The sequence below is a fragment of the Mesitornis unicolor genome, unplaced genomic scaffold (genome assembly GCF_000695765.1).
Source record: "Mesitornis unicolor isolate BGI_N332 unplaced genomic scaffold, ASM69576v1 scaffold35609, whole genome shotgun sequence".
NCBI lineage: Eukaryota > Metazoa > Chordata > Aves > Mesitornithiformes > Mesitornithidae > Mesitornis > Mesitornis unicolor.
The window spans coordinates 1-15242 of record NW_010205828.1 but is presented as its reverse complement, the minus strand read 5'-3'; the positions used below and the strand labels follow the sequence as shown (position 1 = coordinate 15242).

The following is a 15242-nucleotide window of genomic DNA, read 5'->3' as shown; positions in this document are numbered from 1 at the left end:
CAGAGCAATTCAGGTATTTGTTTTCCCTCACTAAGTCCTTTTGAGTGACCTCGACAGACACAGCCTTCTGTACCATGTGAATGGTTTATTCAGATTCTAAATAAAGGTTTTTGGAAAAACTGATCTTATGAAAAAAAAAAATCAGCTTAGAAAACCAAAATAAAATGGGAAGACAGCAGCATTCACATCCCTAATTTAATCTAAAAATTAGCTGGGTCTCATTTTATTATTAAATTTCCTGCTATGGGTCTGGGTTCTGATACCTAGTTACATTCCTCATAACCCAGAGACCTGCCCACTTTATTCTGGTGAATCCATGGCCCCTCAAGGGCTTCTGAAACCCAATCTCTTGCATAGGTCACAGCTGCTGCTGTTACTTTATCAATAGCTTGTAGCATAAAACCAAAAATTAAAACCATTCAAAAAGAAGAACTTTTGGCTAAAAGAAAAAATGACACATGGACTGGTGAGACCCAGAAACATGAACTGTACGGGCAGATACTGTTGTCACAAGAACTCATGCTGCTAACAGCACGCTTGGTAGCTTCAGCCCACAGAGATCCACTGATGACCAAGCGAACCCTGACGCTGAGGCCAGCCCCTTTTTCCATGGTGCCTGCAGCACTGCATGCTCACGAAGGCTGCAGAGAGCAAGGCACCTCTTGCAGAACAGAGTGTTCTCAACCTTGTTTCTTTCAGTTGACTGTTTTAAGTTTCTTGTTTAGTACTTCCTGTTGTTTCTTGTCTTGTTTCCGTTTCTGGCATGGTGCTTCCTTGTTCTCACCACCAGCCAGTTTGTCCAAGGCTATAGCAGTCTCCTTCAGAAGCCTCATCTCACGTTTTTCCTTACGCTCCTCCATTTCTACTATGTCATCTGCAAACAAAGCCTTCAGAGGCGGGATCAGCTTTGGGATGGTCGGAAAGTCACCAAAACGTACCTGAAATACATCAAGCAGAGGAGCACCTGCATCAGAATTGTGTTTTGTTTTCCTTCCTCGCCCATCTTTGCCTGTCCATATGGCAGGGCGCTGCCTCCTCTGCACAGCACCCAGCACAGGGGAGCCCTGACCCCACTGACAGTTTTCAGCTGCACTGACACCAGTGGGCAGGACATCATTTCCAGCTCTACAGCAGTCAGTCCACATACATCCCCTGTGCCAAATTATTTACATTTTCTTCACAAGAAATGATGTGGACGCTGTGCAAGTTTTGACTGAGCAGTGCGCTGTTCTCACAGCTAAGATGGTGTTCAATCCAATGGCAACAGCTTTTGGCTCCTGGACGTCTTTTGCAGAAGGCCATTAAAGCAGTACACCAATCACGAAGGGAGTGGGAATGGCAGTAAAACTAGGTTTTCAACTGGGAATAGCATGCACAGAATAGAGGTGACATGAGGCAAGTACCCAGTACGTTAAGAATGGACTTCTGTTCTCAAGAGCCACCAGCACATCTTGCTCTGTGCCACCCCTGCCCCACATTGGCAATGTTTCCTGCCAGCAGTAAAAAGAGCTGTTTCAGAGGAGACTGCTCTTCAGGAGATGGTGTATCGATACGTTATAAGTGGAGAATTTAATTCATGAGCAGCCATCCCAAAGTAACACCGAAACCTTTCCCACAGTCTGGCTCAAAGCTCCCAACTTACTCTCATGTGATCAAACGCAATTCCAACCTTCTCACTGAAGTCTTCACTGAACAGCGGGATCTTGGCATATCTCTGACTGAAGTGATTGAGCATGATGAACCCTGCATTCATCTTCATCCCAGTCTGAATCGCCTGGGAAGTTGTGCTGCAAAAGGAACAGGAACTGTGGCACTGTGTCCCCTAGTCACACCCAGGCTGACTGGTGCTGCCCCTGCACCCTACAGGAGCAGGGCAGGGCAGGCTGCTTTGCATCTCAGGTCACATCCCAACAGCCAACATCAGATGCTATCTGACATGTACTGAGCACATGCTCTTTGCAGGCACACCCAGGCACCTTTTCCTCTGGCAACCTGCACTGGAGGCAAGTGTTTGATTTCCACATGACTGAGTGTAGGAAAGCAGCTGTAATTACCTGGTGCTCTGCATTTATGGGCTCCACAAACTGGGGAGAGGGCTTATTCAAACACTTGTCCCCGTGATGCCAGAAAGTCCAGCTCTCTTGCAATGTAACTCACAGGTAATTCTGAGAGGCTGCTCTCAGGTGTCCCCATTTTTGCTGGGGGCAACTCTATGAATCACTGGCTGCAGTGCTCAGTTTGAGTTGCATGGTTGGCTGTGGGGTAAGATGGCTCTTCTGCCTCCTGAGCTTAGTCCTCAAATGTAATCAAGCAGAGGGCCTTTCCTTCAAGCTAGTTTATTTGTAGAGTTACTACTGTCTACTTAAAAGCTTTTCCCATCTTTCCTTGGGAATGTTTGGAGGAGCTGTCAGGGCTACAGAGCTGGTACAATGAGCCATACACCATTTTTAGGGCTGAAGAGCTGTACAAACACCAGAACCATCTATAGGGCTTGGGCCCTTCCCCACCAGCTCCAAGGCCAAAACCCAGCTTAGCATCTTTGCCTTCCTAATGGTGATAGACAGAAGAACACAACCCACCTGTGTGTCTTCTCTATAGCTTCTTTTTCCATGCCATCTTCCAATGTTGCTTCATGGATCAGCAGGTTAGCATTTTTACCTGTGTAAATAATCACATATTCAACCTTCAATTGAATATAGACTAGTTCAACTGCCCACACGAATTCTCATTTCCCTCCCTTAGCCCCTCATTGTGTTGCAGGCATAGCACCAAGGGTTTGGGGGTGCACACTTGGGATACTAACAGTTCAAGACCTTTCTCCAAGACATTCTTCAAGTAGAGGGTTTTTGTCACCTACCCATTTGTACTAAGGACATGCAGGGCATTGTGTCACCAGAATAGACTACTTTCCAGCCAGATTTGTGGATCATTGAACATGCAAAAGCATTTTTACAGTGCTGGACTTCACAAGTCTGAAACTGAACAAGGATACAAGTGTTAGACCTCAGGTCCCCTTCTGCCCTCATAGCAACTGACCCTGCCAGCTTGTGAGCTTACCTCAGCTAAGTCGTAGCTCTCTAACAGAGAACTGACAAACCATTTCACTTTAGGTTTGATGTTCTCACAGCCTTTCACAAGAGACTGGGAAGAAATCATTCTGTGAGGGAGGGGAGAAGAGATAACTAAGGACCTGATCTTATCTTTAAGCAGCCTATTTCTCCTTCTCAGTTCAGCGCCTCACAAACAAGACATTTTTGTCCACCTCTCTGTTTTTCCCCTTGCTTTCATTATCCAGTGCCCAGTAACTCATCCAACCACTCCTTTCCCACTGTCAAACACTCTCAGGAATCTTTTTTGAGTTGCCCAGCTCCCCTCTCCTAAGGAAAATGAAAGTCTGCATGTAAGCCTCTATTAAGTAAAAAAACTAAGTAACAAACTCTATCCTCCCCTTTGCAAACTGCACATCCTAATTTTACAGACAATGGAAGGACTCTGATTTGCCCTCAACAAAGGGGTGGAGTGAACAGATGACAGCAGTTTGCCTTAAATAAGGACCCAGCAAGGACACTTCTCTACATACCACACAGAACACTCACTTGATGTCTCCGAGAATCTCTTCACAGTGGCTGTGGTACTCGTGTAGCCAAGGCATGATCTGCTCAGGTGCTACCAGAAACAGAGGGCTGAAAGCCTGACCAAGGGCTGCCTGCAAAAGCAAAGACGGGGGGAGGGAATATCAGCACCAGATACACACCAAATCAGCAACGAAATACCTAGGGAAAAGATGGTGCTTTTCCACTGCTCAGGAATTTCCACCCCCCCCTCTCTTCACTCCAAGGCAAGTTCAGGAGCAGTGAAACAACAGGACTACTTACAAAAGCTCTCCGCCTCTCCATCAGGATGTTCAACAACCCCTGCAAATGGAACAAACAAGACAGCGAGCTGTAGTAAGGAATATCTGGGGCTAAGTGGCAACAGTGCCACCGCAGCTCAGAAAGCTGCAGATTTTGGAAAACCTGTAGTCAGAAATATGATTACTGCTTTTCCAATAACCACAACTTTCTGAGCTGTGGTAGCACTGTCACTGCTTACGCCCCCAAGCTGGTGACCAGCAGCCCACAACACAAAGCCCCTCAACCCTTCCCAGTGCTGCCGTGTCTGGAGGGAGGGGAGCAGAAAGTCGCTGCCCAACATCATAGACTCTGTGTGGTTTCCAGACAAGAGAGCAGACAAGTAAACAGCCTGCCCTGATCAGGCCCAGACCAGCTGGCCGTTCTGTGACTGTTTACTGCAAAGCACTGAAGGAAACTGGGTTGGACACAGCTAAAAAATTACAGTGGATGATCCTGGCAAGCCTGCAGGGATCCCTAACAGGAAGGAGAGGGGATTAGAAACACAGATTCAGTAGTGCCTGGGGAGGTGCAGAGGGGAGGTGCAGCCCTAACAGCACAGCAGCCTGCATTCATCAGCTGCAGCTACATCTGAATCCCCAACACCTAAGCATGCCTGCACAGAACCTCTTCTCCTTCCAACACACTCAACCTACCGAATGATGATCAGTGTGCATGTGAGACACAAACACAGCTGCTAAGTTGCACAGCACTTGGTCAACTTGCTCTCCATAGTGGCGACAGAGCTGTCCAAATGTTCCTTCTCCACAGTCCAAGAGCAGAGATCGGGTAGAGCTGGCAAGAAAAGTGACAAAGACATTTAGCAGCCACTATATGAGCTCTGACCAGGGCCTATTCAGGGAGAAGAATCTTTTGGGTTGGAAGGCAGAGAGCTATCAGTGCTCTACACCTCTAAATGCTACTCCAGTCCTACTAGCCAAGGCTTTAGAAAGACTCTTCTGTCTGCATAACTCATCCTGGCCTTGTGTTGATGTTGAACACATCCTTGAGGCAGATGGTAAAATGAATGAAGACATTAATTTTTTGTCTTTACAGGTGGCTCTAAGTCTTCCCCACCTGAAAGACACCCCACCCTTCCCTGGTGCCTGAAACCAAAGCCGTACAGACTACACAATAGGGGCACTCTCCCTGTGTCATCAACACACTGGTCACAACAGCCCTTGGGTGACACCTTCTTGAGACACCGAACCTCTCCAAGCAGAATGCACGACACTGAGATTTACCTGGTGTTTACTAGCGTGGAACTGACATTTCGGATTTTCATTGGAATGGCAGATCCTGTTCCCAAGAACACAATTTCAGGATAAGAACCCACATTTCCTGGAGAAAACAGACAACAAGGATTTGTAAGTAAATGTTATCCACATATTGCCCATTCAGACATCACTTAATTCAACAGCCTAGTAACTCCAGAGCCTATATGTCCAGCATGTTCATTTTTGCCTCCTTCAGCCTCTGGCTCTCCTATAGCAGAAAGGTTTACAAGGGAAGACAGAAGAATGAGCACCATCAAGAAAACATAACAGTCTTAGCACTGCACATCCTTGCATGACTGCAATGTCTTCTTTGCTTCAGTATTTACTGCAAAGGCTGCACCTCAAGAATCCTAGGCCCTGGAGGTAAGTGAGAAAGTATGGAGTAAGCCATTTCCTTGGTCAAGAAAGTTTAGGTTAGAGATCATTTAGGCAAGCTCAGTATCCACAAATCCATGGACCCCGATGGGATTCATCCATGAGTGCTGAGGGAGCTGGCAGATGTTATTGCTGCATCATCTTTAAAAAGCCATGAAGAACAGGAGAGGTGTCTGAGGACTGAATGAAAGCCAATGTCACCCCAGTCTTCAAAGAAGGCAAGACAGAGGACCCAGGAAACTACAGGCCGGTCAGCCGCACCTCCATCCCTGAAAAAGTGATGGAACAGCTAATTCTGTATGCCATCTCTAAGCATATGGAGGCAAAGAAAGTTATCAGAAGCAGTCAACATGGATTCACCAAGAGGAAATCATGCTTGACTGATCTGATGGCCTTCTATGATGGCGTGATTAGCTAGGTAGATGAGGGGAGAGGAGTGGATGCTGTCTACCTTGGCTTTAGCAAGGCTTTTGATACTGCCTCCCATAGCACCCTCATAGGTAGGCTTAGGAAGTGTGGGTTAGACTAGTAGACAGTGATGTGGATTGAGAATTGGCTAAATGGCAGAGCTCAGACAGTTGTGATCAGCAGTGCAGAGTCTAGGTGGGGCCCTGTGTCTAGTGGTGTTCCTCAGGGGTCAGTACTGGGTCCAATCTTATTTAATATGTTCATCAATGACCTTGAAGGGACAGAGTGCACCCTCAGCAAGTTTGCTGATGATACAAAACTGGGAAGAGTGGCTGACACACCAGACCGCTGTGTTGCCATTCAGAGAGACCTGGATGGGCTTGAGAGTCGGGTGCAGAGGAACCTAGTGAAGTTCAACAGAGACAAGTGTAGGGTCCTGCACCTATGGAGGAATAACCTCCATGCACCAGTACAAGTTAGGGGGTGACCTGCTGGAAAGCAGCTCTGCACAGAAGGACCTAGGAGTCCTGGTGGACAGCAGGCTGACCATGAGCCAGCAATGTGCCCTCACGGCCCAAGAAGGCCAATGGTATCCTGGGGTGCATTAAGAAGAGTGTGGTCAGCGGGTCGAGGGAGGTTATTGTCCCCCTCTACTCTGCCCTGGTGAGGCCACATCTGGAATATTGTGTCCAGTTCTGGGTTCCCTGTTCAAGAAACATATGGAACTACTGAAGAGAGTCCAGCAGAAGACTATAAAGATGATGAGGGGACTGGAGCATCTCTCTTATGAGGAAAGGCTGAGAGAGCCAGGTCTGTTTAGCCTGGAGAAGAAAAGACAGAGGGGACCTTATTAATGCTTACAAATATCTGAAGGGCAGGTGTCAAAGAGGATGCAGCCCAACTCTTTTCAGAGGTGCCCTGCAACACAAGTGGCAGTGGGTACAAACTGGAACACAGAAAATTCCATTGGAACATAAAGGAAAATTTCTTTACTTTGAGGGTGACAGAGCACTGGACCAGGTTGTCCAGAGTGGTTGTGGAGCCTTCTTCTCTGGAGACATTCAAAACCTGCCTGGACATGTTCCTGTGTGATCTTCTCTGGGTGATCCTGCTCTGGCAGGGGGCTGGACTGGATGATCTCCAGAGGTCCCTTCCAAACCCTACCTGTCTGTGATATCCAAAGGTGGACAAACAAGGACTCTGCTCATTGTCCATGACAGAGCTGGGACCTGACTCCTGTCCTGCTGTGCCCTGATGCTCCTACTCCATTACACTGATCCAAGACAAGTTGCTGATCCTTACCTGGTACAGCAGACAGGTTCTCTCTGCACTCCTTCACACGAGTCTGGAAGTCAGGGAGATCCAAGGCTTCACTAACAAATGCATCGTGATCGCAGACAGTCACAGCATCTCTGAAAGAAAAGGCCATGTATCAGGATAGGACAGGGTAGGAGCTGAAATGAGAGCACTTATCAGAGCAAAGTGCCAAATTACTGTGCCAAAACAGCCTTACAACAAAGGGTCAGATGCTCCTTCCAGGTTCCATTTTGAGAGATGAGGGAAGATGCATCCCTGAGTATGGTGTGCACCAAAAAGGCCTAGTTAGGCTGAGCCATGCCACAGAAATAATGATTCCACCAAACCAGAGAAGCTCCTGGAACAGCACTATGCTGTGCTGTGCTGCCCAGACCCAGAGCTGCCAGACACCAGAGGGCACTGCAAGGCAGCACAGAGACTACTGGAAGAACAACAACTTCCCAAAAAGGCTCCAGGCACCACTCAAAAGCATAAGGGACCTGTGTCCTGGTCAGAACATACACAGTACTACAGGCATTCAGACACCTTAAGCAGAGAAACCTAAACTCTTCTTGGCATCTGGTTCTTCCTATTCTGCTCCACAGAAGCAGAAATCTGAGCCATTCGTTGGTGTCCCCTTGCACCACATGGCCACCTGCCCTTAAGATCTTCAGCTTCACCTACTTGCCTACAAAGCAAGCACCAGTGGAGAAGTCTGCAACTGTTCACCACCTGAGGCTTTCAGCTCTGATGCCATTTGAAGACCCAGAAAGCCTGGCAAGACTTTCACCAGGCTCCTCAAAAAGTCTCTCCCTGCCACAGACATGGCTGGATGCGCAACACAGGAAGTCAAAGCAAAGGATAGAGAAGCACGTGAGGCTACAAGAATGAGGGACAGAAACAACACTCCAAACCACTGGCCAGGTGGTATTCTCAGTGCTTGACTCATCTGTGTCCTACACCTTGCCTGAGACTTACAGGGACAGGGACATACCCCTCAAAACACAGCTGATAGCTTGGCAGCTACCCCAGCATAGATGTCAGTAAGAGTCTGCAAAGGATGCTGTCACACCATCTTCCCTCAGTACAGACTCACACTGAAAAGCTGCTTCAAGCCAACACCCAAAAACTGGTTAAGCCAAAGATTCCCACTGACCTCTGCCACTCCTGTTGTGGTCTGAAGTGGTATTTCAAGAGACACTCTCCTCGCACAATTGGCACACTACATACAGCCTCTTCTTCCTACATGGAGAAGAGTGACATTAAACACCCTCTTTGCTCAGGGGCACGAGGTACACAGGCAAGCAGGGCCTGGCCTACCTTGCTCTGGTATGTGGTAAGCAGAGGGAAGATCTCTGGGTGGATGAGGTTCAGCTGAGTTTGGGTCTTGTAGCTACGTGGGTTGTGCACTGCGGAGGAATTTTCATTGAGCACCAAGTGCTGAGTTCCAGGTCCAAATCTGTAAGAGGACAATAAAATGCACAACAGCTTCAGCCCTATGTTAGAGTCAGGCATGTGTGCACACCTGAGCCATGAGCTAAAATCTCATCTGAGCCAGCAAAGCCCTGCTGCCATCCAATAGCTATTTCTACTCTGGGAAGAACATTTGCACCATAAGAACATGCTGCTCCCCAACAGTGACATGAAGCCAAGTAATCAGAAGACCACGTACATACCTTTCCAGCCATTGCTGGTAGCGGCTGTCTCGGAGCACTGACTCTGGAGTCATATGAATGATCAGAGCCACCTGGTTCTCAGGAAGTCCTTCCTGGTACCTGGAGCACATTCAAATACAGAAAGAATACCTATGCTTCAGTGCTCCATCACCTTGGCATCCTCACCCCTCTCCCATCTTGGTGCTATCAGTTGCCTTCACTGAAGCAGCCAGAGCACAGATCTTAAGACCACAGCCCAGGAGCTTTAGGCTCCACATCATGGTAGGCATGAGGCTCAAGCTCATCATTTGCTGACATCTCCACTCTCCTCCCCAGGGCAGTTCCTCTTCTTCAAGAGCAACAATATCTGCAGAGCCTTTCAGAAGCCTAACAAACTTCTGCACAAGCCCTAGAGATGTCACGTGCAGTCCAGGCTTCTGCCGCATAGTGAAGCGGCAGTTTCCCCACCACATTGCTCCCCAGCAGGACACCAGTGCACATTTCCTTCTCTGGAGGCCCCTGGGGAAAGACAGGCCTATCACAGTTACTGAATCCACAGCTCCTGCACAGTCCTGCCATTCCTGAAGGGCTCAAAATGCACCACCAGTCCCTTCTTGAGTTTCTAGCTTCTTAACAGTGCCACACAGCTCAGAGATCAGCCACAAAAAGCAACTCATCTAGAACAGAACAAGAAGTTCTCTTTGGCAAAGCTCAGCGGAGATGTCTTCCCTCAAACACTGCAGGTCACCCAGCCCTGCTACCTTCGGAAGGTCTCATTTTCACAGATAGCATCCACAAAGCCCTCACGAGGGCATTCCAGCACGATGAACACTGGGCCAGGATCAGTCGGGGTACACAGTTCTTCAGGAAAGAGCTGCAGACAAAAACACAAAGATCACACCATGCTCCAGCTATACGTAGCCTTTCTTGCATCAGTATGTCCCACTCTTTCAGCAGCTGGTCTATCAGCCAGCCCACAGCACCTCCAAGCAGGCATTTTCAACGTTCAGCAAACACAGTCAGTGCAACTCGTTTTCCCCTTTCTGTTCTCATTACCACAAGTTTGCATTTTGCTGTGTCACAAAAAATCCCAGCCCTGGTCTCAGAGAAAACCACAACCTAACATAAGGAAGGGAATTCTAGGTTCCCACAGCAGATTTATTTGGTAGCAGAAGTGTGCTTAAGAAAAAAATGTTTTGTGAAATTCTCATTTTTATCTCCCAGGTTAGAATCTACCCTTACAGATCATCTGGGACAAGGCCAGAGCTGGCTCTACCTCTCACTTCAGACTAGTGTTTGAGAGATTAAGACCCCGCCCACAGGAACCACTGAGCTTCTTTTGGTCTAACAGGGGCAAATAGAGCAAGTAGGGAGTCAAAGCTTCACAGGCATTCAAACTCCAGATTTAAAATATGCAGGGATTATCTCCACGAGTTCACTTCCAGGCCTGTGTCTGCTTTGGGAAGGGGAGATGAAGAAGCTCTGACAAAGAGCAGACATGAAGCCCTTCTCATAAATGAACTCAGTTCATCGTATACTCCCTTACTCATACACCTGCGACAGCCCCAGACATGCTCCTCATGGGAGCCACATTCAGCAACAGCCTGGGGCTGGAACAGGGACCCGTGACTAACCAAAAGTAGCCACCGAAAGCTCAAAATCAGCAAAACACATGGCAACCTCTTAGCAGGGATGAGAGGGAATAGGCAGACAACCATCGCCCACCCTTGCCTCAAGAATGGGTGTAAAAAGAAACCAAAGCACCATGTCCCAATAACTACTGGTAGGCAAAACATTCTGCACAAATGATTGTCACCCTAGGAGCCTAGAGAAGGAGGGCAAAGCAAGAGCAGAAAGCACAGATACATCTTACCTCTCTGCCTTCAAAAGTGATGCTCTCTCCATTTTTGAGAGCTGTAATTATGGGAAGAATGGCTGGAGTTCCCCTGAAAACAAGGCCATAGAAATACTTAGCTTGCCAACATCAACAAGCCTGGTGCTGCCCCATCCCCCAGGCTGGGCTCTTGTACTCACACTGGCAGGCCCATCTCCTGTGCTTTAGCTGCTAAGAATTTTCCCTTCTTTGGGTGAATCTGAAGAGAGTTAAATAAAACAGAATTACCAGCCAAACTAAGCCAGGAAACAAGATCCACGTACTTAAAGTGTTTCCCCACAAGCTAAGGTGTTTTTTTTTCCCTTTTCAGTTCCACAGCCACTAGGCTGCTTTACCCCGAGAAAGCTTTTACTAGACTTTCTGGTTTCCAAGATCACACTGCTGCTTCTTGCTCCCTTCTTTAGCCAAGTAAGCAGGATATACTTCCCTACTGTAAGCATTAAGCAATAATGGAACCTGTATACTCTCAATTGGCTGTTCCATAAAGAACGTTTCTAAAAAAATGTCTCTAGTTTTCACACATTTCTACTTATACTAGTTACTCTGACCTTTGAAAAGTAGAAACACAAAATAGCTTCAAAGTCCTGCTTGAAAACACTATCTCCAATTAAATCTATTTATCAAGATGAAATGTACTAATTACATTGGGAAGCATTTCTTTACCAAGAGGGTGGTCAAGCCCTGGAACAGGCATCCTACAGAGGCTGATGCCCCAAGTCTGTCAGTGTTTAAGAGGCATTTGGACAATGCCCTTAATAATATGTTCTAACTTTTGGTCAGCCTGAAGTGGTCAGGCAGCTGGATAATAATTGTTGTAGTTCCCTTCTATTCTATATACTATTCTACATTGATATAGAGAACTTTGTGTCCAAGCTTACTTTACAAAGGAAAGCCATCACCAGGTCAGGATGCTTGCTTGCACATTTCTGTTCACCACCTGTAAGAGAAAGCAAAACTACTCAGAATCATCACTGACTGTAATTTTTCTGAAAGTCAAAACGTATCAATGTTTGCTAATGCACCAATAGGAACATCATCATCCAGCCAACCTGGAGCCTAAAAGCAAAATGTTACAAGCACCTAAGGCCAGAGAGCCCATGGTTTCAGCTAAAAGAAACCAAAATCAAGCCCAAAACTGAAAAATAATCAACCCCAACATCCACTTGTAATTAAATTACAATGTCTGGAGCACTCAGTCAAGCCAGGGACTAATTATACCCAAAATAGAAATCACATCCAATTTCTAGGCCTTGTAGTTCTGCATCAGCTTCTGAAGTACCAGAACTCTTTCTGCTCCATGTAGTCCTTCAGCCGATTTTCTCTACAGACCTCACTTCCAGAGAGCAAACAGCTCAGCAGATAAATGCATATCCTTAATCTGGCACTATTTCATTAAATTTAAAGAGGTCATTCCACTTTTTTCACCTGTTTTCTTTGGGCTTTCTTTTTCCTCGCCCTCTTCTAAGCTTTGCTGTGCAGCTCTTGGGGATCCAGGCCCTATGCCCCTCCTAGGGCTATTTCCACCTTGGGTTGATGCTTCAGGACTCTGAGGCAATGTACTTCCAGTAGCTAGTTGTTTTTCTGCTCCAAATCGAATAAAACAGCACAAAGGTCACTCAGTCAAAAGGAATAGACAAGAAAAGCATGAGCAGTATCACAGCCATGTTTAAACTGCACCAGAGAGTAGAGAGCTCTTCCCCTCCAGTCTGATTTGCACTTGTATAGTCTCATCAGGATCTCATTCAGGATCCACTCATCATCCAAGTCCTTCAGTCCCTCTCAAAACTGCTAAACTCTTGTCAAATCTGTGCCTGTACTCTAAGTATCACCGTTTCCAACGGCAAGAAAACTCAGTTAGTCAAGAAAGGCGAATCTAGTGATGTTTCACATGTCATTCTATACACCCACATCTAAAGGAACAAACCAAAGCCCTGACTCAACATTTCTTGTTTCTTTGAAAGAGATCCTTCTCCTGAGAAGAACATTCAAATTAGTAAACGTCTCCTTGTTCAGGCTTGCAAACAGAAGCTGCTCCTTTAACCACTTTAAGCACAGTTACTAAACAAGTGCTTCTCCTGTCTGATTACAGCATCACAAGCTCACCTGAAAGAGGTATTTGGTAGACTGTCATCGTCTCGTCCTTATAGTCAGGCTCTGTGTGCAATTGCACAGCTGGAAAGAGATCAGAAACCAGCATCAGCAAGTTCATAAGAAGAGATACATACACCACAAGAATTTTAATCAGGAAAATCTCTTTTCTCTTTCTTAAACAAAACCTGCTGAAAGTCCCCCTTTCCTTTCTCTGCCCGACTGCAAAGATCAATGAATAATTAAGGTTGTTAAAAGCCCATCGTTCACAAAAAGTAGTCCATGATACCACGGTAAGCAAGTTCACTGGCAGACTCTGGAAACAAATGGCCTTTACAGTGCTGTAAAACCAAATGCTGCCTACTAGCCAGACAGACTGGGAGAAGCCTACCAGAAACAGAGCTGGTACTTCCAAGCAGTTCTTGTGATGGATTTGAACAGTGTATTAGGTCAAAACAAACGTTTAAAACTTAAGTGGATCTAAACCGGAGGCCTTTATTCTGAAGTTGTTACTGTTCATTGTAACATTGGCTACAGCTGTAACAATAAGAAACTACAAGTTCACATTAGCAGCACATCCCTGCCCTACATACCTAAATCCATCCTTTTTAGGGGCCCAGGGAAGAGTCGAATTGCTTTCAAGTAGTTTTGCTGCAAAAGAGACAGTGTATCAGGAGGCCATGCCCAAGCAGTGCAATCAGAAGCACCACTTTCAGGAGTTACAGTTACCTTCAGTGAAGTCAAAGGCTCAACGTCCAGTCAGGCCAAAACTTGGCAGCACAGGACAGCCTGGGTAGGCCTCCCACCTCCAGTGGGTATTACTCATTTAGAAATAGAAAGGAAAATAAAGAACCACTCTCCTCATCCCTTCCGTCAATACAATTAGTCAGCAGATATGGCAAGGAAATAAACCAATGCTGAGGATTGGAAATTTTCAGCCTAGACATGGCTGGATTGCATTAAGCAGGAGATCAGAGAGCAAGCCTCTATTAAAGAAAACGGGGAGGAAGCAGACAGGAGAACAAAGGACACCCTATTTCCAAAACATGATTCACCAGAATATGAGCTGACAAGACAGTTTTAAGGAGCAGAATTCTGATGTTGTCCTGTGTGTAACTGAAGAGATTTGCTTTTTAATGCGAGCCCTTCTGGCAAAACCTTTGGGCTGGCATGAACTCAGACCAGCATTTTACACCTGTACAATGATTCACTCCTTTGATACCTACACTGTCAATTCCAAGGTAAGCTTTAACATTTGAGGGGTTTGCTCTCTCTTCTGCAAGCTTCCTGTACTTACCAGCTTTGGTGGCCCTAGGAAAACACATCTTTGAAGCCCTATAGCTTTTAACGTGAGTATCATACCTAAAAGAAAGCAGAGAAACAGCTTTATCACAGACCTGCTAACTGCTGGTAGATCACCCAAGGAAGATCCCTCTCAGCACCCAGCAGTGCTGGGCCTCTCCAAGAAGGCCAGTACCAAACTCAGATCCAAATTCAGTTTTGCCTCAGCTTTGTGGCAGTTTCAACAAGTCACTTGCCTCCACTGGTGAAGAAAGTATCTAGAAATCTTGATAGCCACAATTTGAAGTAGGTTAACTGAACAGATTGTGAATCTCCATTTTTCTTGGAGATTTCCAGAATGTTAATGTACAAGATCCTAAGAGATCTGTTCTAATCTCACTCTGCTTTAAGGACAAGGGTGGACCAGAAACCTTTGTAGATCTCTTTGAACTCAGACTAGTCAGACTCACAAACAGCTTCCTGCTGGTAATGAAACACTGGCAATGCCTTCTACCTGAGAAGATTTTGGGAAGAGAAAGCCATGCAAGCTGGGAAGGCAGTGCCTCTAGCACCACATGTCCACATGCACTGTCACAGAGCCCTTGCTGCAGCTGAAAGCACTGCAGAGCCCCACGCCCAATCCAGCTACTCTGACAGTGCTTTTCCTCTCTTCATCGTGACGTAAGAGACCCTATAGCAGCATCCACTGGGCAGCTTACAAAGCCACCACCTCTGGCCTAGACAGCTGTGGCCTGCGGCTGGGACTGGTGAGAGGAGGTGACAGTCTGCACCTAGCCAGCCCCCACTCACCTGGCAGCCCTCCGACGTTGGCCCAGGCCACCCGGCTGAGGAAGATGCTGTCCAGGTGGGAGATCTTCAGCCTGAGGAGCAAGACGGGGGTGGGTGGGTGTGAGCAGAGTTTGATGCAGCCCCGCGGTGGAAAATCGGGGCGGCCCTCCGGGCGGCCCCACTTACTTGTGCTCCTGCATGGCGCGCTGCGTGCCCTCGCCGCAGTTGAAGAGGTACCTGAGGGGGAGGGGGCGTCAGGGTGAGTCCGGACAGGACGACCCGGCCACCC

The 15242-nt window shown here is 47.0% G+C and overlaps 1 protein-coding gene across 1 annotated transcript; it reads right to left on the bottom strand.

Annotated features, from left to right (window-relative positions):
* Positions 1 to 685: 685 nt before the first annotated feature.
* On the bottom strand, positions 686 to 15186 carry ELAC2 (elaC ribonuclease Z 2). The gene is made up of 23 exons (XM_010191554.1): positions 15140 to 15186; positions 14975 to 15045; positions 14181 to 14245; positions 13477 to 13534; positions 12899 to 12967; positions 12221 to 12376; positions 11674 to 11732; positions 10936 to 10994; positions 10775 to 10847; positions 9663 to 9775; positions 8923 to 9021; positions 8567 to 8705; positions 8403 to 8488; positions 7253 to 7362; positions 5135 to 5231; positions 4547 to 4685; positions 3876 to 3914; positions 3597 to 3706; positions 3058 to 3157; positions 2858 to 2978; positions 2580 to 2658; positions 1643 to 1787; positions 686 to 938 (listed from the first exon to the last, which is right to left on the bottom strand). The coding sequence occupies exons 1-23, from the start codon at positions 15151 to 15153 to the stop codon at positions 696 to 698; spliced, it is 2244 nt and encodes a 747-aa protein (XP_010189856.1). The 5' UTR covers positions 15154 to 15186; the 3' UTR covers positions 686 to 695.
* Between the last annotated feature and the right edge of the window lie 56 nt (positions 15187 to 15242).